Source organism: Phoxinus phoxinus (genome assembly GCF_949152265.1).
Source record: "Phoxinus phoxinus genome assembly, chromosome: 11".
NCBI lineage: Eukaryota > Metazoa > Chordata > Actinopteri > Cypriniformes > Leuciscidae > Phoxinus > Phoxinus phoxinus.
This window is the reverse complement of record NC_136886.1, coordinates 28016557-28043813: the sequence shown is the minus strand read 5'-3', so window position 1 is coordinate 28043813 and position 27257 is coordinate 28016557. Positions and strand designations below refer to the sequence as shown.

Genomic DNA, 27257 nt, shown 5'->3' with positions numbered 1-27257 from the left:
GCGTGTGTGTTTATGTGTGGATCTCAGAATCTCAATCTGACATATACATTAAGGGCAAATGACATCTTTGAAATAAAGCTCTCTCTGATGTGTGTGTTGCAGGGGAGAGGAAGAGATTGCTCCAGGGATGAAGCTGTGGCGGAAGGCACTGACTGAGGTACGCAGCTCCTCTCAGCTGGCCATGTGTCTCCAGCAGCTGCAGAAATCCATTGCCTGGGAAAGGTCCATCATGAAAGTGGTAAGTGACGTCATAAACACGTATTTGTTATGCGTCTACATAACGATGTATAAGTTGTAGTTTCCATTCTTACATGCCTGTCTGTGTTTTCAGTACTGTCAGATGTGCCGAAAGGGGGATAATGAAGACCTGCTTTTGCTGTGTGATGGCTGTGATAAGGGGTGTCACACCTATTGCCACAAACCCAAGATAACCACCATCCCAGAGGGAGACTGGTACTGCCCTGCTTGCATCTCCAAGGTAACCGCCTCCAGATCAAATCACCAGTGGTGCAAGTGCTCCTTTGCTGAGGGGCATGTTTTCAGAGCTATCTCTAAAATATTCAGATACTTTTCTCTGGATGAGCTGGATGAACCAAATTTAACACACAGATTATATTTCTATATCTTGGATTAGATTTTGTCTATATAATGTCTTTTTTTTAGGGTTAGTTTTAAGTGAAAATGCTGTCATTAATTACTCACCCTCATGTCGTTCCAAAACCGGAAGACTTTCGTTCCTCTATATGAGAGAGACACCTGAGAGATTTCGATTCCTCCATTGACTGTCCACGCTGACGCCAAGTCCACATTTTCTGAAGAGACACGGTCACTTTATATGATGAACAGATTGAATTTAGGCATAAAAACATTCATCACCGCATACATTAAAAATGGTCAATGGAAACTCAAGCGTGCTTGAGAACCAATGAGGTTCATTCTCATGTAACGCAGCACGTTTGAGCTTCCGCAAGAGGTTTGTTCTCGCGCGTCAGGCAGGTTCGGTTGAGCTTCTGTTTATGTTCGCTGATCAATGTTTATATGTGAATAAAAGACTGCACACAATCTGTTCATCATAAAAAGTGATCGTGTCTCTTCAGAAAATTTGCACTAAACCGCTTAAGGCGAGACACGGCAGGCAAAAACATTGGGTTTTTTTCCACTGGTCGATTTTGGGATATTTGTCTTCAATAACGTCTTCTTTCAGACTTGTGGAGAAAAAAAGTCCGAAATACACATTTAGGTCTTTATTTTACTACACTTTGTCTATTTGCGTCTGTAGATTTCTGATAAATTCAAAAAAAATTGCGTTCTTAATCAACACGCTGCTCCGCGATCTCTGTCTGCACCCCGTCATCACACATACAGTTGGAAATCTCTCTCTCTCTCCTGTACAATGCTGTCAGATCCAAATATGGTCATTTTCTTTTTATCAGCAACCAATCGTGAAAGTAAAAGGGGGGGATTTAACTCTAAATGCGTAATCTCCTTGGCTGATGCCAATTTCTGATGCCCGTTTTCTCAAAATGACTTTTCTCTCATACTCAAAGTCCCAAATCTCCACTTCAGTAGCACCTATATACACCAAACTTTCCACTCTTGTACCTAGTTATATTATGAAGTCATTTACTGAGGGATTTGTAAATATATATTATTCCTAGCCTGATTTGTATAACATTTTATTCCAAAAAACATGGTGAAAATCTATTGTTAAGGCTATTGACAGTATATTCTGATTTACAGAATAAAAAGTAGATATCCATAAATCCCTCTGTACTTTTTTCCCATCTAATATGTGAACACAATGAAAAAATAATTTTGAACCTGGCTTTATCCAATACTCAGATTCGAGTATATATATTAAAATATATGCAAATTAGCACATATTTAATTAGAGAATGCCTAATTTGCATTTTAAACATTAAATGACAGAAAACTTGTAATACTTAAAAAAAAAAAAATTATTATCTTAATGTAGGTAATCAACTGGGAAAGTTTCATGGTGATATCTGTTAGTTAAAAATTTACTAAAATACCCTATTCACTTGTAGTGTCTCGCCTTAATTGAAATTGATTAGTTTTATGATCTCTTTATGAACTTTTTGAAGCGTCAAAGTGGTAGTTGTGTAGCTGTCAATGGAGGGACAGAAATCTTTTAGATTTTATCAAAAAGATCTTCATTTGTGTCCCGAAGATGAATGAAAGTCTTACGGGTTTGGAACGACATGAGAGCAATTATAGACAGAATTTTTATTTTTGAGTGAACTAACCCTTTAAATTTTCTCTCTTTTAGAGAGTAATTTAATAATAAATAGTAGTTATATAAATAATGATAATAAATATGTTTTTGCTTAGTCTTCTCATTATTTCATGTCCACCATTTCAGGCAAGTGGTCAGTCACCTAAATCTAAGAAGACCCCGAATCGTGCGCCACCAGCCAGTGGAGGAAAAAAGACAGAATCCGCCAAGAAAAGCAAGAAGCAGACGGAAACATGTGAAGAAGAGGAAGCCACCAGCAGCAACAACAGCACCCCAAAGAAAGCAGCCGCCACCTCCACTCAGGCCAAGAAGAACACCTCCACCCCCCCAGCACCCAAACCAGACAGCCCTGCCTGCGTAAAAAGAGCCAAAACAGCCAGAGACAACAACCGGGACCTGGGCCTCTGCAGGTACCACTCGCATTCTCTCATTTTCTATGTGTATTTGTGGATGTAATGTTGCTTTTTATGCAGACCTCATGTACGTCTGTACTTCTCAGGGTTCTGTTGGCTGAACTGGAACGTCATCAGGACGCCTGGCCCTTCCTCACACCTGTTAACCTCAAATCTGTCCCAGGGTACCGCAAAGTCATTAAAAAACCCATGGACTTCTCCACTATCCGCGAGAAACTCGTCAGCAGCCAGTAAGTGTCTTTCTCTTCTGCTTTAAAGTGTCTTGAATTCCCTCCAACTTCCTCAGCACAGTTCAGCTCTCACAGTTTTAAAAAATGTGACCCTGGATCACAAAACCAGTCACAAGTCGCACGGGTATATTTGTGGCAATAGCCAACAATACATTGTATGGGTCAAAATGATAGATTTTTCTTTTATGGATATTAAGTAAAGATCATGTTCCATGAAGATATTTTGTCAATTTCCTACCGTACATATATAAAACGTTTATTTTTGTGAGTGGATGCAGCACAATCACGAACATAAATGGACAACTTTAAAGGCGATTTTCTCAATGTTTAGATTTTTTTGCACCCTCTGATTCCAGATTTTCAAATAGTTGCATCTCGACCAAATATTGTCGTATCCTAACAAACCATACATCAATGGAAACCTTATTTATATTAGGCATAAATCTCAATAAAAAAAAAGAAGACCCATGTGACTGGTTTTGTGGTCCCGGATCACAAATGTGAAAAAGTCAAATCTGCAGAATGGAGGGGAGAAGGATATGGTGCTTGTTTCTGCTAGGGAGACTTTTTTTTTCTTGCAATTGCAAGTTTATATTTCGCAATTCTGACTTTTTTTCTTATGTAATGTTATTATAAAGTTGCAATTCTGAGAAATAAAGTCAGAATTAACAAAATTCATACAATTATCTCAACTTTTTTCTCCCCTCAAAATTTCGACTTTCAATTCAGACTTTATAACTCACAATTGCTTTTATCTCGCAATTCTGACTTTTTTCCACAGAATTGTGAGATATAAACTTGCAATTGCGAGTTATAAAGTCTGAATTGAAAGTCGAAATATTGAGGGGGAAAAAAAGTTGACATAATTGTACGAATTTTTTTTATCGTTGGCAGAAACAAGCTTCTATAGAAGGGGGCATGACAATTCTGGATGAAAATAGTCACCTAAAAGTTAAATTATATATATACGTCTTTTATTTTTTATTTTCTAAAATATCTTCCAAAGCATTAACAACCCCCTCCCCCCTCACAACCCTTTCTACTGAAATAAATAAATAATTTTTACAATTATAACAAACATTCATAAATAAATAAATTTTTTTTTTTTTTTTTTTACAAAATTATACACTTTACAAATTAACATAATATCAATATCAAGAAAATAATAACAAAATCCATTTATAAAAAATGAAATGCCTAAATTTTCCTCTTAGCATTAAAATGATAGCACTGTCCATAGTGTGCACATACATATCTGTAAACGCTGTTTCATGAACCTTTATCAACGAGATACAGATGCAGTAACCGACCTGCATTTTTGCTGTTCTTTAGATATCAGAATTTAGAGACGTTCATCATCGACGTCAACCTGGTGTTCGACAACTGCGAGAAGTTCAACGAGGACAACTCGGACATCGGACGGTCCGGGCACAACATGAGGAAGTTCTTCGAGAAGAGGTGGACTGAGCTGCTGAAGCAGACTAACTGAGGTGGTTTCAGACCACGGGCTGTCATTTCAAACCTGCGACCGGGGCTCACAAGCAGACTCGTTCTGCAACCCAGGACCCTTCAGGACCGACCAATCACACATCAACACCCAAAGAGACACAAGACAGAGGGTGTCTTTGTGCAATACCATTTCCTTCTAAAAAAGAGAAATCGCACTGAAATTTCAACCATCAGAGCTGTACTAAGGAGAAAAATCCCTTTCCACTACTTGTAAATATCTTTTTATTTTGGTTTTGTATTTTTACTTTATCGTTAATATTATAGTGAATGTATTTAATTTTTTTAAATGATTATTTATGACTTAATAAAAGAGAGGTCCACTCTTCATTTTCTATGAAAAGGAAGAAACAGCAAAACTGCTTTAAATCTAATGGAATGTTTATTTGTTTGTGTTTTTCCTCTCCAAATATGAAACAAAGCCAAGAAAAAAAGAAAGAAACTGTTTACACTGTTCTGTGCCATGTGGCATCAGAGTATTCAACCCTCTGAAAGTGAACTAACGGCATCACTGTACACACACACAAACACACACGCACACACACACACACACACACAGACAAGCAGGAGGCACCCATGTGTACATACTGTCTATTAATGTCAATATATTGAGTCTTGTTTGGAATGATGTGTACATATTGTTTCAGACATTGGATATTGTTTATGCCTTAGAATGATTGTAGCAATTAATTTTAGTCTTAAAGTGATTAATAATATACATTTATTGTTTGTACAGTATATACATATCCTCTACAAAACACTGTGGTCTCCTTAATCTTAGTAGTGCCTGCCCTTCAGAACAGGGTATAGGGAAAATAATTTGTTCTTTTTTGTTTTGTTTTGTTTTTTCCCTGTTTTGTAATGTTATTGTTTTCTTATATAAAACACATCACGGCCTCCACTCAAAGGCATACTGTACGAAACTCATATCTGAACCCATATGAAAACTGTCGGAGTATTCTTCAGTATCCCTGGCCCCAGAGCCGCTCAGAGATGGACAGCAGGCGTTCTGTAACCACATGTGTCTGAGTCTCCCGCGTGCGTCGTGGCCCACTGGAGGCAGCTAGAACAGAGTTTTTTTGTACCTGCGTCAGAGTACTTGAAGTTATTTTATTTAAAGATATTGTGGGAAACAAATGGTAGCGTTCTTTTTGTAGGAGCATTATTTTTCACTAGTGTGTGAGTGTGTGTGTGTGTCTGTCTGAGTGAGTGAGTGTGTGAGAGAGAGAGAAAGAGAGAGAGAGAGAGAAAGAAAGAAAGAAAGAAAGAGTGTGTGTGCGAGAGAGTGTTTGTGCGAGTGTGTGGATGTTTGGCACGGACTTATTAAAAGGATGTTTTTAAATCCAGCCAGTGTCTAATGTGTTGTTTTATTCAATTTTCCATGGGCAATGGACCATTTACTGGTCAGGTTTTTAGTATTTTAAAATAGGAATGCAATAACTTTTATTCAGTTTTATTTCAGTTTAAATGGGCAGCAAAATAAATACTATTAAACATCCATCAATCAATGTTTTTTTTATAATTATTTAGAAATATTAATGCAATATACATTTTATTTACCATTTTTATTCAAGTGTTTAAAAATGGACAGCAAAAAAATAAAAATAGTATCAAACTGAACTATATAATAAATATATTATATATATATATATATATATATATATATATATATATATATATATATATATATATATGTTTTATTCTAATAGAAAGTCATACAGGTTTAGAACAACATGAGGGTGAGTAAATGATGACAGAATCTTCATCTTTGTGTGAATCCATTTAGGTAAATCATATATATATATATGATTTACCTAAATGGATTCACACAAAGATGAAGATTCTGTCATCATTTACTCACCCTTATGTTGTTCTAAACCTGTATGACTTTCTTTGTTCTGTTGAACACAAAATAAGATTTTTGAAGAATTGTGGTAACCAGTTGATGGATCCCATTGACTTTCATAGTATATATTTTTTTCATTCTATGGATATCAATGGTGCCCATCAACTGTTTGGTTACCAACATTCTTCAAAATATCTTCTTTTGTGTTTAACAGAACAAAGATATAAACAAATAGCCTATATGCATAGGCGGCCTATATTCATACAAAATAAATGTTAGTATTATATCCAATTGCATGTTATTTACATTTAATTGAATTAAAATACATTAACGTGTAGAAATAAGTTTATAAAAAGTGAAAAGGGTTCCACGTAAAATAAAGTACATGCATATATTTCAAACAATCCGATCATTTGACAAACCTAAACGCGCCACAGTAAACAAAAACCACGTGGTTTGAAAGTGACGTGACAGAACCAGGAAGTGTGCGCAGGAGGTACGTCTACAAACAACGCTTATATTATAACATAAGCAATGAAAATACATAACATATATTTGAATGTAACACTAGATTATTACACATGATAATGGATAATGTTAGGAAGGATATTGTCTGGGAGTGACTTGAGGTATTAAACACGTTTTTAATTTTTTTAGAGAAGGCATATTTTTTCCCCGTCGGTTTAAACAATTTAATAAAAAGGTGAAGTGGAAAAAATGAAGTTTGTTAAATTAAGTGGTTTACTGTTAAATAATGTGTCTCGCTTTTAGAGTTAGAAAAGCTAAATGTGAGTAACAGTTGGCTATGTTGTTTTGTCCATTATGTAACTTAAGTGACTTCCTCTTGTTGTGTATTTAAAAGGACACGACAGCAAGACATAAACATGGTGTCTCTGATCTGCACCTTACAAAGTCATCGAGATGATGTGAACTGCTGTGCTTTCTCCGGCTCTCTGCTGGCCACCTGCTCCGCGGACAAAAGTGTGTGTGTTTACTCCAGCCGAGACTTCAGCGAGCTGCCCTTCTCCCCGCTGACCGGGCACGGTTACGGGGTCCACTGCTGCTGCTTCAGCGCCTGCGGGCAATACCTGGCCTCCTGCTCCACCGATGCCACCACCGTGGTGTGGTCGATGGACACCGGAGAGATCGAGGCCATCCTGGAGCATCCGGGCCGGAGTCCGGTGAGGGTGTGCGCCATCTCTCCAGATTCATCTTACCTGGTGTCTGGAGGGTCCGATGGGACCATCGCACTGTGGGATTTTACCTCCAGGACACTGCGCAGGTACATCACGTGCGTTTTGTATCTCTGTCTGTAGTAAAATGACTGTAAATTACAGTTATTATAATTGGTAACTTTCCATTACTGGTCCAGATATTCAATGTCCACTGTGTAATAGTGAACCAAGCCTATCTTTTTGTATGATGATGTAGACAATATATTTATTTTGCACTGCCCCAGACCAAACTGTTTGATTGACACTTGTGTATGGTGATGATGTTTAGGACTGGTGCGGTGACTGACACCAGTATAGTGGCCTGCTCTTTCACTCCCTGCGGTCAGCTGTTCGTCACCGGCTCCACATATGGTGACCTGCGACTGTGGGACCTGGATATGAACCATCTCCACGCGGAGAAGAACGCCCATGACCTCGGGGTCTCCTGCTGTCAGTTTGCTCCTCAGATAATGAAGGGTAGGACTCCTCGATTTGAATTATTCCGACAAGTGACCAAATACTACGTTGCTGTATCTGAGCGAGCGGATTATCACGTCGTGACACTGAAGACTGGAGATGCTGGAAATTCAGCTTCGATCACAGGAATACATTACATTTCAAAATGTGTTAAAATATAAAACAGTCATATTAAATTGTAATAATATTTCACAATATAACTGTTTGTATTTTTGACCAAATAAATGTGGCCTTGGTGAACATAAGTGACTTATTTCAAATACATTGTTAAAAAATCTTACCAACCCCAAACTTTTGAACGATAGTAACTACTTTTTCAAAAGGGTAACTAGACTGTAACTTGATTACTTTATGTTTTTACTATCTTGTAGCTTTGGAAATCTGCAAAATAGCTTTCCTAATATTTATTTTGATGTTCTGAAGATGAATGACTTGTTAATAAAAACAAATGATGAATTCCCTCTGTCTGTCTTTCCCAGGCACAGATGGCTGTGTTCAGTTTCAGCTGGCCTCATGTGGACAGGACAGTCTGTTGAAGATATGGATGGTTTCTCTTTTGTCTGCTGCAGGTAGCACATCTGATACCTGCCTTTGTCTTCCTTCTCTGTCTGTTTATTTAGTGAATGTGTGTGTGAATAATGATGTATGTTGATCCACAGGCATTAAAATGCAGCTCGCTCACACTCTGACGGGTCAGTCTGCTCCGGTTCTGTCCTGTGCTTACTCTGCTGATGGACAGATGTTGGTGTCAGGGTCAGTAACACACACACACTATGTAACTTTCGGTCTTCTAGCGGTTAAAAACAAAACGGCATGCATTTTGCAGAAGAACATTGTTTTGGTTGTGCTTCGACTGTGCGGATAGTTCCGGTTTACTGTTCATAAAACATCGCTACTAGGCTTAAGAGATATAACCAGTTTAGATGGAAAGGATCTCAAGCTGACTTGCTGAAGACGTTACTGTAGCTATACCCATTAATAGACATGGTACTCCTCACAATAGATAATGCTTTACAATGATCTCTGTTAGAGAGCTACACATGGCAATTAAGTAGCTGGAGCTAAAAAGTTACTTACTTTGTTAGAACAGGGGTCAACATTTTTCAGGGCAAAGACCCCATAGGCCATAGAGACATGGAGCAAGTGGAGACCCCCTCACACATGGAGACCCCCGATACAAAATGTGTAAAACATAGCTACATATTAAGCATATAGCCTTTGATATTAATAGAAACTAACTATATTGTGATTAAGAATAAGTTAAATTATGTTAAGACAGTAGATCAGAACTATGCGCATTATTGTTGTTGAACATGCATCACTGTCTGTGTTTTTGCAGAGTAATACATTTTTATTTTATTAATTAGATGGACAAATAAACTTTTACCGGTACTTGAACTTTAGCTTAAAGTTTACTAAAACTTAACAATTTAAATTGTACTGTGAGATGGTCAATTAAGAAGTGCAGGTTCTCCAGTAAAGTGCAGATGTAACGTGTAGCAACGGCTCCGCCATAACAAAAATAGCAACGTACAGTTAGATATTTTAGTTATTACTTAATAATTGGAATGGAATTTAAAAAAATATATTGATATGAATATTTTTCTAATACCTGTAATCTATTATTCTGCATTAACATTATACATTACAAGATTACAAGTATCAAGACATGCCATATTTTTTGTCCCAGACTAGTTCTCATTATGTAAATTGCAATTTCGAGAGTGAATCCTGCATTTATATGTAGATGTCACTTCCAAATCTTTGCAGCGTGTATTGGCCATCGGTCCTCTTAGCAGCTGAAAAACAATACTTTTATTCAATGGATAGACAGCCTCGAAAGAGCGCTCTCTTTACAATCACTAAAAAGCTGTCACTGATCTCACTTCGCGATCTCACAGCATTATGTACATTAAAATCAATAAAGTTGTCTACATACTGCATAATGATTCGCTTACTTGCACCCCGTCTTTGTTTGTTAATGGGAGGATTTGCGAGAGCAAGCAGAACTCATCACTGAACAAAAAACTTGGGCGATTTGTGCGTTGAATGGATTGTAACTTAAACACCTCTGATTGGACATTGCATTCAAGAGATCAACAAATATGTCTGCATGAATGAATTTGCATACATTTATAATAATGCATACGTGCTTTTGATTATATAAGTATCTGCCAAATCCATAAATGCAGATAATGTAAATGTGTAGATCCTGCCTTGCAGTTCCATTGTATTCCACTGGGTGGTGCTGTGTAATCACAGACATCAGCAGAGAGAAGCACACCATGATAGATGAGCGCTGGTCTTGAAGTCTGTTTGCTAATAATCTCTGATGAAATGGATTTTTCATCCACTATGTGTCAGCAGGCAGACAAGCTCAGTTTTACTGCACATAAAGGCCACGGAGTGCTCGTCTGACTCATGCCTTTTAAATGTCACTCTCTCTTTTCCCACAGATCGGTGGATAAGACCGTGACTGTGTATCAAGCTGTGAGTCTCATTCATATTCATCATATATTTCTGTCCAACCAATAAATATAAAAGATGACTGACAGCTCAGCCCACTTGGATGTCTGTAGCATAACATTTATAACAATGAGTTCTACTTTGCAGAAAGAAGGCATCTTACTTTACACACTTAACCAGCATGACAGGTGAGTTCTGAGTCATGATTTCTGAGGTCTGAACTCTCAGTTTAAGTTGTTGAACCCTGTCGGTCGGTCTCGTCCTGTCGGGCAGGTATGTGACGGCCTGTGCCTTTTCCCCCACCGCCCCTCTCATCGCCACCGGCTCCATGGACAAAAGTGTTAATATCTGGAAGGTAGAGGATGGCAGCAGTGCTCAGGGTGGGTTCATTTACAATGAATATGGGTCAGTCCTGTTATACAGTACTTTATAAACTCTGTAACCCATCTCCAAATGCTTTAGTTTATGGAAGTATTTCTACAATCATCGTTACACCAGTAGGTGGAGACAAGGGACTCTTAAAAAAAACTTATTCATCATTGAATCATTCATTCATAAGATTCATTCAAAAACACTGATTCATCCAGTAATGAAACAAGTGAAGTCTTCATGAGTGAGTTATTGAATCATTCATTTCAACCTATATTTTAAACAAACAATTCATTCAAATTAATTTAATATTTTTAAATAGATTGCAGCAATGAACAGTTTATTTACATACAGAATCGTAGTAGAATTTTGGTCTGTATTTTCAACAAACAATTGATTCTCAGTTGATTTAGAATTGTGCAGCTCTAATATGTTGATATGCAAACAATAATGTTGTCAATGCAATGGAAGTCAGTGAGAACCCAAAAATCTTTTGTCACCAATTTCTTCAAAATATCTTCTTTTGTGTTTGCCAGAAGAAAGTAAGTCATACACTTTTGGAATGAAATAATGACAATTTTTATTTTGACTGTCCATCATAAAAATGTGTCTAATATTTTATACAGTATATTGAAAGATATAAAGGGGGTATGAATATACTGCAGAGTAGTATACAGATATTGATCCATACACAGAGAGTGCAAATTACAAAGTATTTTTTTTAAGAATGATACAAATTATTGTTTGTGCAACAAGATGATGGTTTGCTTTTTCTGTTTTGTCATTTCCCCCTGTGTGATTCCTGAAACTGAAGGCAAATCTTTTCCTGGTGAGTGTGTGTTACCAGTTTTTATTGTTAGTTTAGTCTGTAACTAGCAGACAGTGTGCACATTCTGGCTTTCAGGGTACAAAAAATAAACACTCAACAAGCACTTGACAACAAAAATACAAACTGAGCAGTGTTTGTGTTGTTCTGATACACTGCTAAAGCTTGTGTTTACTGCTGTGACGAAGCTCAAGAGATTAATCCAGCATAATGTAGACATAATATACTATAAGCATGGCGGCTGCTTGTAACCTGAAATCTGTCCCTAAATAATGTGAAAGTCCATTTTAATGTTCAGTTATACTTGTTCTTGTGTTCCTCATTTCAGATGAAGCTGCTTCAGTTTCCAGCAGTGAAGGTAAGACAAATCCAGACCATAATATATATATATATATATACTTTTTTTTAATACACCTGCAAGCACAAGTGGTAAAACTTTGTTCTAGCAACACCTGTACTGATTTAAAAATATATATATATATACCTTGAATGCACTGCAAGTGTCTGCCAAAAAATAAATTATGCCATAGCCATTTGTACAAAGTCTTGATTTTGTTTTTGGGGTTTACCTGACTAGGTTTTCATGCTTGAATAATCAAAAAAAAATTATTTTCCACATATTTTACATTGTTGCAGCACCTCTCTTCCCAGTCTGTCAATCTGCTTTATTTAGTTCCTCTCTATGAAGCCCCTCCTTGTGCTCTGATTGGTTGACTGTAATAGTGTGTTGTGATTGGTCAACTGCTTCAAGCATTTCGGAAATACCATGACCACGAGTTTATATAACCCCTTTTTTGCACATGTCTTGGGCAGGAATTATTAAAATGAGGAATATTGTGACAACTACTTTCGAGGCGTTTTAGAGAGTTCAGAAACAGAATTTATAGAGAATAACTCCCTATGGAGTGAACATTGTGCTTTGTAACGTTGCAGAGCTCAAACAGCAACATGCACACTAAAGTAAGTTGAAAATGTAAAAAACAAAAAGCATAAAAGGTCAAAGTAAATCTCACACTATTGTTATAACACCGCTAGCTGCATGTAATACTGCTACCATGTTCAATAATTACTCATTGTGAGTCAGAGACACAGGAGAGGTGTAGTATCAGACCGAATACACAAACAGGAAAGAGAACGAGATGTATTCTTCTCTCGTCCTTCAGAAGTTTCTCTGGGGTGATGGATCACAGCTGCAGATTCAGTCCAAACACACAGTGCACTCCGTGAGCTCTGGTGGGCTTTACATACTCTGACTGGTTTAACTGCTTGTGTGTGGAAGAAATCTGATGAGATCTACATTATGAATAACAAAATAACATCTCACACACACACTAGGAACTCAAAGTACTGCAAATGATCTGACTGCATCCTGAGCGGATACATGGTGTAGAACATTCCACCTCATGATTTATGCATTAGATGCAGTGAGAGAAGAGTTGACCTGCATTCTTATTAACAATTCACTCTTGATCTTCGGCTTAATTCATCATTAGTTCTGATGATGCGTTTCATCCACTGGTCATTATATAGATCAGTGGTTTCATCACATATACTGGTAAGAATGTTCATGATTAAAAAGAAAGAAAAAAAGTTGTTTAAAAAAAAACATTTTCTTTTAAATGTTACTGTTTGTATTCATGTTGGTTTTATTTGATTAGAAAAAAAATGTGTAATACTATTTTCAAGAAAAGTTTAAATTGAATTATAACCATCATGTTAAAACATTTTACTATATATATATTGGAAAATGTTTTAACATGATGGTTAGAATTTAAAATGTAAGCATATAATGTATATGTATGTTTTAAGAGACTCTTTTTTTTCTCTCTTTTTTTGCATATTTATTCATGTTGGTTGGATCACATTATTTTTTTATTAGGTGAATTTTTCCCCAAAATATTAATATGCAGTAAGATTTTTTTATTATTAATAAATAAGGTTTTAATTTTAATCTTTCACATCATCATCATTAAATAATCATGACAGTTGTATCTGCTTGACTTCCAGAAAACATCAAAATTAATTAAGAATGTATTCATCATAGAAGAGGTGTTTGCCTGTCATTGAACTGTATGTATGAATTGCATTTTTTTTTTTTTTTGGCCTTTTATTAGATAGGAGTCAGGAAACAATGGGGTCAGGACAGACAAAACCTCAAATCTGGAATGAAACTGTAGTACCCGGAGGTGTATATGTCACACTGCTACCCACAAGGCTTTTGCTCTGACATGAATTGCACTTTTTAGTAAATTAGTAGATGGGACACAAAAAGAGCATGTAATCATGTCATTGGCCCATACCTAGGTAACACGTGTGTCCTGTTGCTGTCTCTCAGGAAGGAAGTCATGTGGACACTCCAGACTGATGGTGAGCGAGTGGTCTGAGGAAGATGTGTTGGCATGGTTACGCGAGGAGGGGCTGGAGGCCGTGATTGACGTCTTTAAATCCAATAACATCGATGGAGAGGAGCTGCTCTCTCTCACCAAGGAAACCCTCGGCTCTGAGCTGCACATTGGTAAAATCACAGCACACATTACTCAATATTGGTATTCATGTCACACCTTGCTTTAGACTCTGGATGTCTACTTTATGTATGTACACAATTTAGATTGGACTTCACGTCATTAGTACTGCAGGAATGACCTTTAAGTGTTACCTCAGCTGATGCCATGAGGAGTTCTATAAAAATAACATGGATTTCACCATTTCCTTATATATTACCTAACAGGAAATCTTGATTGGGTCATGTTTTTTAGGTTTTTTTTAAGGAAAAATCATGGAAAAAGTGGCCAACATAAGAGCTAATCCTAGAGATTGTGGGGAATGTAAACATGGGATTTGTTGAGTTATGTAAAGCACTTGCCTGTGTTGTGTCCAGAAAAGAGTTTGTGTGCATTAAAGCTGATTAGTTCCACTTTGGTCCTAAAACCAGCAGCTATTTACATAAGAAATCCCATTCTGATGTGCACTTCTGAAAAAAAGTTTAAACAAAAATAAATCGATGTCCAACTGGCTGTGACCGTAAAATCACCCCATTTCATTTAGCATGACATTTGAACAGGCCTGATTCCTCTGCGGCCCACTGTGAAGGCGGTACATTGGCAGAAATGGACATGAGTCAGTCCAGTTACCTCTGTATAGTCAGATGCAGAGAGTTTTGAGCCGTGGCGTGTGGTGGGCTGCCGAAATGAGAAGCCCAAGTGCCAGAAATGTTCAAGGGGTGAGCCTTCATAAAAGAGGGTAGAGTATGAAAACAGCACGCCAAATTACCAAGAAAAAAATGTAACGCAGCACAGTTTCAAAACAGCGAACAACAACAACCTATGAGATTACACTGTAAAAAAGTCACTTATTTCAGCTTCAGTTCTGTTGCTACTTCAAATGAAGTATAATCACATTATGGAATTATGGAAATGCATATGTTGAAAGGCAGGTAGGACATTGTATCATTGCATTCAGACCAAATGTAATGATTGGACGAACATTTTATGGTCCAACACCTTCCACAGACGATATAAATATATTTAGACCATTTAACTTAGTGATTGCTATAAGGATGTGAAGAGACTTTCAACCAGCATAAAAAAAAAATTTTTGGGAAAAAAATCACCTACCCTGCCTTAAAATTATATTTATGAGTAATGTAAAATCATATGTTGCCATGACTTAATGATCAAATCATAAAATCTATTTTCTAACAAGTATGTCAAAACATATACATTTTTTTAATAAAAAAATATTTTGAACACAAAGCTGAGAAAATCGTGTTTGTGTCAAAGACTACGTCCGGATAGGATTCAGAACGTTGTTCAAAACATAGATGGAGTAGATCGAGTCCAGATCAGGGGTCGGGGGGGGGAGCTCTCTGAAATGCTTGATTCATATGGGTCAGTCACGACATTCTGAGGTCAGTCATTCCCCGATAATGACCATCGTCAATAGCAACGCTGTATAATGACTTCTTTCATGTCTCTTGTATCTCACCGCAGAGGCGAGCTCAATTTCAATTTTTCAATTTCAAATGAGCTTTATTAACATGACTGTATATCACAATGTTGCCAAAGGATTAACATATTATAAATAATTAAAAAAACAAGACGTATGCTCTCTCTCATTTATTCATATGCAGCTGGTGCACCTCAATTATCAACTGTAAAATGAAACCAGTGGACTTCAGTATGAAGTTTTTAATTCCATTAAAGTTGATTTGCCAACATGATAGTTGTTTGTTATCATAAAGGCACTTGCTTTACATCTGTATATTTTGTAATTACCAATACATTCTTGCGACACTCTAGGTGCTCAATTCACTGATCTCAAATGAGGCAAAAAAGATGGACAGCACTATTTTTTTCTTACTCTTGATCGTTTATCTGATTAATTTTCTGCCTCCCTTGCTTGCTTACACTCAAAAATATAGCAATAATACTTCATGTCTACATTTGTTCCCAGCATTTACAGAAAGAGTGGGACACTACTGGGATTGGAGACCAAACCACCGCTGTTCTGTTAGCACAGATGGAATAATACGTGTACTTGAACGTCACACTTGTCTGTGTTGAAGTGTTCTTGTGCTCTTTCAGAGTCTCTGGGCCTGCGGAGTAAAGTCATTAAGAAGATCGAGGATTTGAAGATGGCACCCGTCTCTAACGGCACTCCCGACGAGTACCTCTGTCCAATCACACGTGAGATCATGAAGGACCCAGTGATCGCTGCTGGTGAGCGTCTGAGAGGTGTTAACCCGCTTGATGGACATTTAGTTTTGAGTTTAAGCGTTTTGTTGTTGTTTTCTGCCTGCAGACGGATACTCGTATGAACGGGAGGCCATTGAAAGCTGGATCAGCACGAAGAGCCGTACCAGTCCTATGACCAACCTGCCCCTGCAGACCACCCTTCTGACACCCAACCGCACGCTGAAGATGGCCATTTTCCGATGGACCACTGGTCAGTGAGCTCTGATAATACTGGCCCTAGATCAGTCAGGCGAGTAAGACTTCACTGTGAATACATGTTAAGTGGGTTAAGTGCAAATGAAAGCATAAACTAAGATATCAGGCTAATAATCGTGTTTTTGTATGCTATGCTGGGACATAAGCGAACTAATACAGACATTAATAGTCATTATAATGTATTTCAAACAGCTTTATCATAACATTGTTTTGTAGGAATTGAAATCTAAATAGAGTATTTATTTGAGCCAACGGGATCGCTTGGGGTCCTAACAGAGACCCGACTTCGATGAGGACCTGATTTGTCACACCGGGCTCCGATGAGTAGAATTAGCATTAAGCTAGTATAACCATTGTTTGTTTATACCAAAGTCCCTTTCAAGGAAAGTCTGTTCACTCGGCGGCCATATTTGCAGCGCCTCCGGGGAGATATTTCGGGCATCCAAGACCAAATCCTGTCTATTTGAATAGGGGAATCCTGACATCTCAAAAACTGCTTGGCGAACTCACTATTACATAACATTTTTAAAATCATCAACACAATCTGACATAAACTTTCCCATAAATGTCAAATAGCATAAAAAAACCCTGTATAATTCAGGCTAGACTAGCCAATGATGAGAGGTTCATGCCGTCATCCATCAGCAAAGTGATGTTAGTTGTCACATGCAGATTGAGGAGTAAGTGGTTCATAATCAGGCTAAAACTCCTAAATGATTCTCCATCATAACACAGCAGTGTTGAGTGGCCTTAAACATCATAATAAATGTTTATCATCCCCTTTCTGCGCAGTAGCGGACAGATTGCTGGCGTAATTATAGCGATTGTAGCACATAATTATGATTCCTCCTGCGGCTGTTCTGTATCTCCCATCATGACTCATGTTTGAATACAGGTGAAATTCTCCAGATGATTTTGTCCCATTTCATAAAATGATTTTTGAGATGAGCTATTAATCATTTAAAGGGTATAATGTTGCCTGTATGAAATAGTTCACATAATTAAAGTCAGGTAGACTATGGATTTATTAGTGAATGCTTATTGTAACCCGTTCAGTGACTGGATTTCATGGCTTTACGATGTAACCATATGTATATTACTGTATATAAGATCACTATTAAGAGACCTGTCTGATGAACATGCAGCAGTAAAATCAACCTGTTGAACAACAGACTTTTGGCTCGAGATTCATTTTAACTGATTAATGATGATTGCTTTGTAAACGACACAATCTCACTCTCCAAATAAGCGCCCTGTGAAGTCACGGTGCAAAACTCCTAAGTTGCACAAGAAAAGTAGTCACGGGACTCACGGCCGAAATCTTTGGACATAATGGTGCTCTTCAAACTGAAGGCCGCATCCTACAAAGCCTGCATATCTTGGCTGCCACGTCATCAAACGTCGCTGAAGGCCGTCTCAACTGGAAGGATCCTTGGGAAGCAGGGTTCGGATGTATCCTTCACGGCCTTAAATCACCCACAATCCTTTGCACACATTTAAATTCACGCAAATAAACTGATGGAAAATGAGTCGGTATTGAGCTCGTCTGAGTTTATGAAATTTAAGAATGTTTTCGGACATGAAATTATAGATGTTATCTTTTTGTTTTGCTGTAAATTAATTGTATAACACTAAACTGCCAATAACGTAAGCCACTGGAAGACCGCAGACGGCTGTCATTCACTGTATCGCAATAATAGAAAGGCAGTTCATATAAAAATTTGTAATGCAAAGTATTTTTCCAACATTATGTTTAACTAGTATTTTCGTCACCAGTGTTGACGTTATCTTCTTACATTTAGAGTGATGCAATTTCGAATCCGATTTGAGCAGCCAAAGTGTCCAAACTGAGACACATCTGTAAAAATCTGATTAGAATCGCATTGTAATTCACCACCTCCAAATGTGGTTTGAATCAGATTTGATAAAAAGATTTCATGTGTATTATGTTGTCCAGACGTAAAAAAAAAAAAAAAAAAAGCCCCAGACAAAACCTAAATGCTAAAAATAATCACATGTTTGCTTGCAGTATGAACATACAGTAGATCATGTCATTTCAACATGCCAAAATACGTTGGCCACACAATTAAAACCCTTTAGAACTTTTACTATTATGAGTACAATCATCATCTCATGTACATGAGACTCTCTGCTAAACTTTCCCAAGGAGTAACACTTTCTAAATTAGCAACCAACTGAGAGCATCTTTAAGATTGTTCAGTAGGCCTAATTCTTTACAAAATAAGAGAAGTGTAATAAACTAAAATAACCGAAGTCTTAAACTGGGGTTTATTGTATATGATGCTGAAATTTTCAAATACAATTCATAACAGCCCTATACATGAAATTAATTGCAAATAATGTACATATGAAATAACATCTGTCCTCATAGACACCTGAATATGGTTCACCATAACATGCATGTAAACCTGGTGTCCTTTATACAGTTCATGTCAATCTCACAATCATAGTTGTATTTCATAATATATAGCTGTGCAAAAATAACTAATATATAAAATATAATATTGTTTTAATCAGACAACCAAGCCATAAATAAATCAGTCAAAACAGTGAGTAATTTATGAAGAAAAGACTTCCCAACAGAAACACACACACACACACAGACTCATCACCATTCAAACATGAAATGCTTTTGAATACACATAGTACTGGTCCACGATCCAACTGTAAAAGACAGTGTTTCATCTTGGTAGACGTCCTATGTCCTTACTGAAGTCTAAAGCCAGGTCAGGCATCTTAATACATTAACACATCTGTATTATAGCTCTGCTCTCTTTTAATGTGCGGACGCAGCGTTGCGCATTCAAACATGTGCTTAAATACCTCTGAAGCTGTAGTTGTAAACGGAAATGCAAGGCAATCTTTTACTCGTGTGCGCTTACCTGGAGCACTCACACAAAAATGCTTTGAATTTAGTCTTCAAAACTGACTCAAATGGCATTGAGTTTGTGGATGAAAACCGAGCCCCCTATATTAAAGTCGTAAATAATTAGTATGAGTTTGTAGCTACACGTTGGACTCGATAAAGGAGCGTTTGGGTTTGATGGAGCTGATCAGGATGGGGTTGTCCCGGGCCAGGCTGGCCTGCTTGTGCTTGGTGTCGTTGTAGTGCTGCTGGAGGGGGTTACAGTCCTTGTATCCGTGTCCAGGATGAAACTCGGGCGTATGAGTGCTGTTATGGATGGGCTCCTGATACGCGCTCATTTTAGCGTATTGGAGGTCACTAGTCAGTCCTTGCGAGTGCGTGTTCATGACAACACTTGCATTGTGACCTACGAGGCCTTCTGGCCAGCCGTAACTGGACACCAGGTTGCCATGGTGACCTTGCAGCTGCAGTTGCTGCTGGAAACGTGCAGTCTTGTCAATGACACCCATAAAGGGGCGTGGCTTATGCTCCGATTGCCTCGTGCCGCTGTCGGGAGCGCTCGCCACAGAATTGCGTACGCGGCTGGTATCCGTCAGGTTTCCGCTGGAGGAGCTGGACACTCTCACGCTGCTGCTCCTGGAAAATTCCCCCCTCGGCTCAACGCTGCCTTCGGCCTTCTCAGCGTGTCCAAACTGAATGGCGCCCTCTCTGGTACCACTGAGCGGACCCCTCTCAACGCTGCCGATGTCAATGCAGGGCCCTGCTCGGAGTGAGGTGGGTCGGTGGCGGCTCGGCATGGGGCTCGACCCGGCACTCTGGGGCGGCCTGCCCTCGACGTGTAGCGAGCTGCTGTAGTCTCGGTTTTTCATGCTTTGAGCCTGTCTGGACGGAACGCGCCTGTGGGCGGCTCGTCCCGGGGCAGCCGGTGAGACGGCAGACTGGGCACCCGATATCGCCAGGCCTAGAGAATCGGGCAAGGTGCGGCTCTGATGCCAGCTCTCCTTCCTCTTCTCCTGCCGAGAGGATTCTTGTTCACGCCGCTCCTCCTCCTCATCTGCCTGCAACATGTTTATGCTCAGGCTGTCTGGGCTTTTCTCCAAACTCTCAATGTCTTGGTCATCTTCGTCATCATCATCTTCCTCCTCATCGTCATTGTCTTCCTCGTGGTGCGAGGGGTTGGCGTGAGAGGTAGGGTGTTTAGAACCCTGTCGCTGCAGGTGCTGGGACTCCTCCTCCACGCGTGCCAGCAGACGTCGGATCTCTCGGTTACTGGGACACAGACGCGCCGCTTCATAAAGATCAGCCAGCGCAGCTGCAAACTGCCTGAGAGAGTGGAAAGGAACTGGTAAATATTTCATCATTATTATGTGCACTAAATGGTTTAGATCTATGCTTTCTCTCTGTAAACCCTGTGAGCTTCCTTACTGCCAACTTCTAAACATGGGCAGCAGTCTATGTCTGGGGCTCTCAACTCTGGCCCTCGAGGTCCACTTTCCGGAGTTTTGCTCTAGCTTGTTCAGGTAAGTTTCATCAGGGTCAATTGTTTCTTCAGGAAATTGAGTTTGATCAAGGTTGACGGTCAACGCTGCAGGAAAGTGGATCTTGAGGGCCAGAGTTGAGAACCGCTGCTCAACGTAAACAGAATCTTTAACCACAATGGAACCTTACAAATGACTAAGACTCTTATTACAGGCAGCAACTTTAAAGCGACTGGTTACCATTCACAGCTGATTTGGAAATTAGCATTTTTGCTAAGCTAACAACTATCCCATAACAGGTTAAACTGGCCAGAGTCTTGCACGTGGGCAGTTATCTGCAGGTACCCGGCAGGTGGACCAATAAAATTTGATGAAACGGGAGGAAAATATTTACCTGGTCATTTGCTGTGCGGGTCGGGAGTCAATAGGCACAGGCAGACTGCGGGTTAAATAGCCAATGTTATTTTCGGTACCGGCTGATAGGTACTGTAGGCAGCTGCTTTCAAAAACTCCCCTACATATTTGTCTTTACGCTATGAAGAGTGTCAAAAACTTGCATTTTGCAGTGTTGAGCATTATAGCCAATCGAGAGCATGAACGCAAGGGACAATCAGAGGCGTTTAAGTTTGCGCAGAATCCTCTCGTGCAGGACTCAATAGTCAGAGAGGCGTATGCGTGTCATTTAGATTGAGTCGCACCAGCATACTTATCTATATTTTGAGTTAATCATTCCTCATAGATACAAAGCCTGTCCTGTGTTTAGTTTCACGCAATAAATACTTAAGAATGAACCTGTGCTAGTCAACAGAAGCTCACAGATTTGATCACTGCACATTAGAGTGCCGTTTCAAGGCATTAGCGCTGTACTTTAATTTAATCACGGGACAGCTCACAAATATTCTAACAAATTTGCACATTGATTAACTAGAATAATAAAAAATGCCACTTAATAACAAAAAGGTTTCAACCCCTGTACTATAATAAGCACAACTATAATTAAATCACACCGAAATAAATACCTGAAATAATATTTGTCATTTGATGGGACTATTTTTTTAAATGGAAAAACAAATACTTTGGCTTGGCCCAATATTTGATATTTTTGATGTCGTGACTTTCAAGTTGCCTTATAACTAAGGTTAAAATGGGTAGCATTTGCAGCTGTTGGATTTGATTGTTGCAGTGGAGTGCCAATACTAGATTTTTTTTTATATTCTATTTTTATAATAAATTTTTTGAGTACATGTTGACTATAGTACAATGACAATTTATGCATCAGGCTAATAAGTTACACTAACCTGCAAAATAGCTTTTTTTAAACATTGCTGGAAAGGTACAGAACACATTAGTAGTTCATGACTCCATTCAAGTTTGAGTGAAGTTTAAATTATAACCAGAGACGACTCAATTGTTCAGACAACTCGACAAAGTCCATGAAACGCACCAGTGACTCCTGTATTGCATTTCATCCAATTCACAAACTGGGTGAACCGATTCATTAATGAGAACTGCCCGAATGGAGAGCTTTGTTATGCGTTCGGTTTCGTGTGCAGACAGCAAGGACAATGGAAATGTTTCACTCTTATCAGAAACAATTCACATGCTCTTTACCTGCTGCTCCTTTTGGCTCTGGCACGAGCATAAAATGCCTCATAGGACTTTGGTTTGAGCTCGAGAGCTTTGGTGGCAAACTCCTCAGCCATGCCGAAATCCTGTCAAGAACAAATGTGAAAGGAAGAAGAGAGGAAGAATATGAGTGACAATTAGAAGGGACAGCGGGGAAAAATGAGGACTAATCAAGTTTTCAGCAAGTTTAACTCGGTCTTAATTAGACCCATGAGAGTGATTAGTGCACTCATGGCAGCACTGTTGCATTCTGGTACTGATGCGTGCATACCAAGGCTGGATTTACTTGCTCACATTCTCTCTTTCTGCTCTCATGCGTGAATCTAATCAGGAGTCTCTCGTTGAAATTCCGTCCTTGAGTCTGAGGTCAGAGATTCAATGAGGAGCCATAACTGTCAGCCCTAATGATGCACTTTAAATGTTTAATGGTGGAAGATCCTATTAAAATAACCATTAGAACTTCAGGATGCATGTGTAATTAGGAAAAACATAGCAGGGCACATAGTGACTCTCTCTCTATCTCTCTCTCACACTCACATAATCTGCCTCCTAATTGCACTCAAAACACTTCTATATACACCCCGTGAAGCTCTTCTCCTCAACCTAGACAAACCATTACAATTATCCTGGAGAAGATGAGCGTGTATGTGATCTATATAAAATGCCTATAGCCATTTGTTTGTTAATACACACAGAGATATATTGGCATCCAACAATTGTTAGTCATGTTATCGAAGCCTTTAACCTCGATCCACTGAAGTTGTGGATATACTCAAGTGACATACGTTGGTTTTGCGGCGGCAGCGGGACAGGTTGAGATAGAGGGAAACCCGGAGCTCCCTGAATGCCTTCAGGTCTTCCCCGAAACCTTCCCTTGGAAACTTCCTCAGTGCGTACTGATACCTCTGAGCAGCTTCCTTCATCTTTCCTTTCTGAGAACGAAGGAGAGAAAGAACACATGGAGAAAAGGGAAACAAGTCTCAGAGGACTTTCATGAAAATTGACCATAGAGATAATTGTTTAAGTAGTATTTGTTGTAAGAACATGGTAAAACCCCAAATTGCTCTTCAATACATTGGTTAGATCAATGTGATTGTGGTTTCTGTAAAGCAAACTATGGCCTGTGTTAGAGCTACTTTTTAGTTCTACTCAAAACTCTACCCCGAGGGATGCTAGTTGTTGGCGGTGACAGACCTTATAAAGCAGGTTTCCCTCCTCCATGAGTCTCTGCAGAAGTATGATGAGGATGTCCGGTTTGGAGGTGGCCATGGCCCAGGCAGCGTTCCCTTCAAGAGAGAGAGAGACATCAGTCCTGACAGTCAATAACACAGAACGATTCAGAGAAGAGAGACTTTCCTAATGCCTGTACCTGATCGCTCATAAGGAGATGTTCTGTAGCCTTTAGCAGTGATAGTGACAGCAGTACAGAAAGAAAGAAAGAAAAAAAGAGAAAGCGTAAAGAATAAATGCTGGGAAAAAAACTCAAGAAGAATAGATGTGTGCTGAAACTGGGAAAGAATACACACTACCATCAAAAAGTTAGGGGTCAGTATGATTTTTTAAATGTTTTTGAAAGTCTCCATACTCTCCTGTATTTATTTGATCAAAAATACAATAAAACATTTATATTGTTTTCTATTTTTAAATATTTTAAAACAAAAATCATACAGACCCTTTTAACAGTAGTGTACATATTGAAAAAAATAAGTAAAAGCAATTAGGTTTGAAAACTATATCCACAATATAGCACAGCTTTGAGTTCCTTTTATAAATCAATTACTACATAATAAAAATGAACAAATATACTAAATCATTATATTTATCAAGTAAATGTGCCATCCTTCCATTAGAATATGTAATTCTAGCATGTAATCTGCCGCTAATATCGACCAATCAGCATTCAGGACTGGAATAACTTGGTGTGAAAACTGCAGAAGTGCTACTTCAGGCTAACTTTAAGAGAACTACAGTAACTAAAGGGTGAAACTATTCATTGGCAGACTTTCTAAAACAGCAAACCTCTTGTGATGGTTTGGATGCGAGCATGACATCTAAAAAAAAATGGAAACTAGATATTTTGCTTGTCCTGCAGTATTACTTGTATACCAAAGGGAAATGAGCATGCAAAAAAATTGCTAACCTCTATATTTCTCCCTTCTTGTGGCTAACTGGAAATCTCTGCTAATGCTAATTTAAAGCATGGGTTATTTTTCAGTGGTTATGGAGATTTCTTTCCTTCAATCCACACAGGAGCTTTTCTGAACCATGTCTAGTGTATAGACAAGACAAATCACACCACAACGTCATTAAAATGCGTCTGGCAAAGTCATTGCCATCATCAACCTCAGACTGGAAGAGACAGTCGCCGTTTCAGATGTAATTAGACGTTTTTAAACTGGAGGGGGAATTTGTTCTCCTAAGGTTTACACTCTGTGACTTTGGGTAGAAAGCTGAGTGGACTTCGCTATAAAAGTCTTTGCCCTGTCGCAGAGCGTGAATGTCCCATACATCACCAGCGTCCTACTTAACTGTGGGCTAACCGTCCTGCACGGCTCTGCTGCGAATATGGCCTGGTTTCAATTGCATTTAGGACTCAGCAAAGGAACACTGTGCTTTTACGATCCGAGAAAAGGGGAGAACAAATGGAACTCACCACATTCTAGATTTAGAATGGAAAAAACCCTCTTGAGAACGTGACTGTGGCGATCTAGATTCTAGAGGACGGCACTTGAACCCATGAGAGATATGAAAGAATGTGTGTCATGATGTTCTGAGGTGAGACTCACCCAGTTTAGCCCCTTTCTTCAGCAGAGTGACCACGACTGAGGTGTTTCTGCTACCGATGGCCCGGTCCAGAGGTCTCATGCCGCTGTAGTCCATGTGTTCGATCGCCGCTCCGCACTCGACCAGGTAATGCACCTGAACACGGATCACTCAGATATGGACACGGCATAATACTGAGACAAGTGTCCCGAGAGATTATCTCCGCTTACTATGTCTGCGTCTCCGTAGAAAGCAGCAAGGTCCAGCGGGGTACGTCCGTGCTTATCCGTGTGGTCAATCTGAGCTCCCCTCTCCACTAGAAACTCCACCACTTTCTTCTGCCCTTTCAAACATGCCCACCCGAGCGGGGTCAGACCTTCTTTATCCACTGTTGTCAGACATGCTCCTACAATAAAAACAATCATTATGGACTTTGTTCGACAGAATGATGCCAGTTTTGTCAGAGAAAATGTAGTGGTATATAACCCTTTTGTTGAGTATCATATTTCATACTTTTATGGCCCGTATATATAGGATGGATATAGGAAAATATGGAGCTTATACACGAGGAGGAAAAAAAAAAAACTTTATTTTTATTCAAAGGGCCAAACTGAGCAAAAAATGTTTGGTGCAGTTGCTGATATTAAATTCTGATAGTTTGTAATGTACATCAGTGAGATCATTATAACAGTAGCAGACTACTTACATGAAATCTGCATACGGTAAGTATCAGTTGTCACTCTTTATCTCCCAATACTGTCTTAGTCACATTAATTTAAATTCTTTGTTTGATAAAAGCTCTGTACTTTTTATTGTGGGTGGCAAAATATATACGGTAATGCAATGCAATACAATGATGATTAAGAGATCTGTTGTATTATATTTAATACTCACATTTTAACATGATTTTTTTTTTTTTTTAATGGTGAAGGGATAAATCAAAGTAAACGGTCCAGTAAGTGTTCATCTTGAAATATTAATAATAATAATACAGACATTATTTTTAACGTTTACTTAAAATTCACACCAAAAAGACAAGTGTACCACAACCTGAAGGTGGGCATTTTTACAATTACCGGTATACTAAAAAACTTTTTACTTGCTAAAAGTAAAGTTTTTCAGCAAAATTTTGATCAAGTTAATAATTTAGAGGCCTTTGAAATTTGATACAGTAGGCTTTACAGGGTTATGGTATATTAAGGACCACGATCACTGACCCTGTGAGAGCAGAAAGTCCACTGTCTCCAGGTGTCCCTCACTTGCAGCCACCATCAGTAGAGAGCGTCCATGTTTATCACTGCAATTCACGTCTGCGCCACGTTGCAGAAACAACTCTGCTATCTGGAAGAGAGAGAAAGAAGGACATTCATTAATAGAGAGATATCAATGTAAAATATTATAGAAGTCTAAAGTTTTAGTTTTTTCTGTGTAATAAAGTGTCTTACCTGTGTGTGTCCATGTCGCACTGCATTAAAGACGGGGGCCACCCCTCTGCGGTTAGGCTGTGTTACACTGGCAGCTTGATCCAGCAGGAACACACACCCCTCTAGTTTGCCCCGGCCAGCAGCAGCGGTTAGAGCTGGAGAAGATATGAATGCTCATAATGATGATCTACTGTATGCAGCACAGCAGACTCTGCCATCCTGGGAAACTATTGCTGCTTTCGAATATGCCTACTTCCCAATCCCTACTACCGTATACAGTATGCGAAAAACAGCCCAAAAGTTCAACATTATGACTTTAAATGATTTACATGACTAACTACTCCCTCCAATATTCTGGAGTATGGATTCGATGGACACTTTACTATCCCATGAAGCCACAGGAGAGGAGTTGTGAAGGTCAGTAAAGTGATGAAACGGACACTGGTAGGTCATTTGACAGTGACAACATGGCGGATGTAGTATGTCCGAATTTGTTTCATATTACGCATTTTGTTATGTAGACTTT

The 27257-nt window shown here is 38.8% G+C and overlaps 3 protein-coding genes across 26 annotated transcripts in view; 2 read left to right on the top strand and 1 right to left on the bottom strand.

Moving 5' to 3' along the window:
• Positions 1-5751, top strand: part of baz2ba (bromodomain adjacent to zinc finger domain, 2Ba) — a gene marked incomplete at its 3' end in the record, with an annotated part of 90201 nt that extends 84450 nt beyond the window's left edge. For 13 of the 16 annotated variants that reach the window (XM_079628195.1, XM_079628196.1, XM_079628209.1 and 10 more), the window contains 5 exons: positions 103-238; positions 332-478; positions 2384-2667; positions 2757-2900; positions 4233-5751. In XM_079628195.1, coding sequence (XP_079484321.1) covers positions 103-238; positions 332-478; positions 2384-2667; positions 2757-2900; positions 4233-4389 — 868 coding nt within the window. The remainder of the gene's footprint in view (positions 1-102; positions 239-331; positions 479-2383; positions 2668-2756; positions 2901-4232) is intronic. The other 3 variants (XM_079628201.1, XM_079628200.1, XM_079628199.1) reach the window with 1 other exon arrangement.
• A 919-nt stretch (positions 5752-6670) lies between these two features.
• wdsub1 (WD repeat, sterile alpha motif and U-box domain containing 1) lies at positions 6671-18513 on the top strand. 3 transcript variants are annotated; one of them, XM_079629336.1, is made up of 13 exons: positions 6740-6881; positions 7115-7534; positions 7756-7943; positions 8423-8512; positions 8603-8696; positions 10400-10433; positions 10557-10597; positions 10683-10789; positions 11593-11607; positions 11933-11962; positions 13940-14119; positions 16188-16322; positions 16405-18513. In XM_079629336.1, exons 1-13 carry the CDS (start codon positions 6847-6849, stop codon positions 16554-16556), a joined length of 1521 nt encoding a protein of 506 aa, XP_079485462.1. In that variant the 5' UTR covers positions 6740-6846; the 3' UTR covers positions 16557-18513. The 3 variants fall into 3 exon arrangements, with proteins under 3 accessions (XP_079485463.1, XP_079485461.1, XP_079485462.1); XM_079629337.1 differs by lacking the exon at positions 11593-11607 and having other exon boundaries at positions 6671-6748; positions 11903-11962; XM_079629335.1 differs by lacking the exon at positions 11593-11607 and having other exon boundaries at positions 6704-6881; positions 11903-11962.
• Positions 18514-18813: 300 nt separating this feature from the next.
• Positions 18814-27257, bottom strand: part of tanc1a (tetratricopeptide repeat, ankyrin repeat and coiled-coil containing 1a) — an 86108-nt gene continuing 77664 nt past the window's right edge. For 2 of the 7 annotated variants that reach the window (XM_079629188.1, XM_079629192.1), the window contains 10 exons: positions 26753-26886; positions 26525-26648; positions 25538-25713; positions 25331-25463; positions 23914-23943; positions 23739-23830; positions 23330-23476; positions 22530-22630; positions 21313-21357; positions 18814-20763 (listed from right to left, as the gene is read on the bottom strand). In XM_079629188.1, coding sequence (XP_079485314.1) covers positions 19581-20763; positions 21313-21357; positions 22530-22630; positions 23330-23476; positions 23739-23830; positions 23914-23943; positions 25331-25463; positions 25538-25713; positions 26525-26648; positions 26753-26886 — 2165 coding nt within the window. In that variant the 3' untranslated portion in view covers positions 18814-19580. The remainder of the gene's footprint in view (positions 20764-21312; positions 21358-22529; positions 22631-23329; positions 23477-23738; positions 23831-23913; positions 23944-25330; positions 25464-25537; positions 25714-26524; positions 26649-26752; positions 26887-27257) is intronic. The other 5 variants (XM_079629190.1, XM_079629193.1, XM_079629191.1 and 2 more) reach the window with 3 other exon arrangements.

Bases quoted from the DNA above. Each gene is read 5' to 3' on its own strand.
- wdsub1 (XM_079629335.1), top strand. From the start codon at position 6,847: ATGTTAGGAAGGATATTGTCTGGGAGTGACTTGAG. The intron at 10,434-10,556 runs GTGAGTCTCATT...TCTACTTTGCAG, and splicing joins CCGTGACTGTGTATCAAGCT to AAAGAAGGCATCTTACTTTA. The intron at 10,598-10,682 runs GTGAGTTCTGAG...CCTGTCGGGCAG, and splicing joins ACACTTAACCAGCATGACAG to GTATGTGACGGCCTGTGCCT.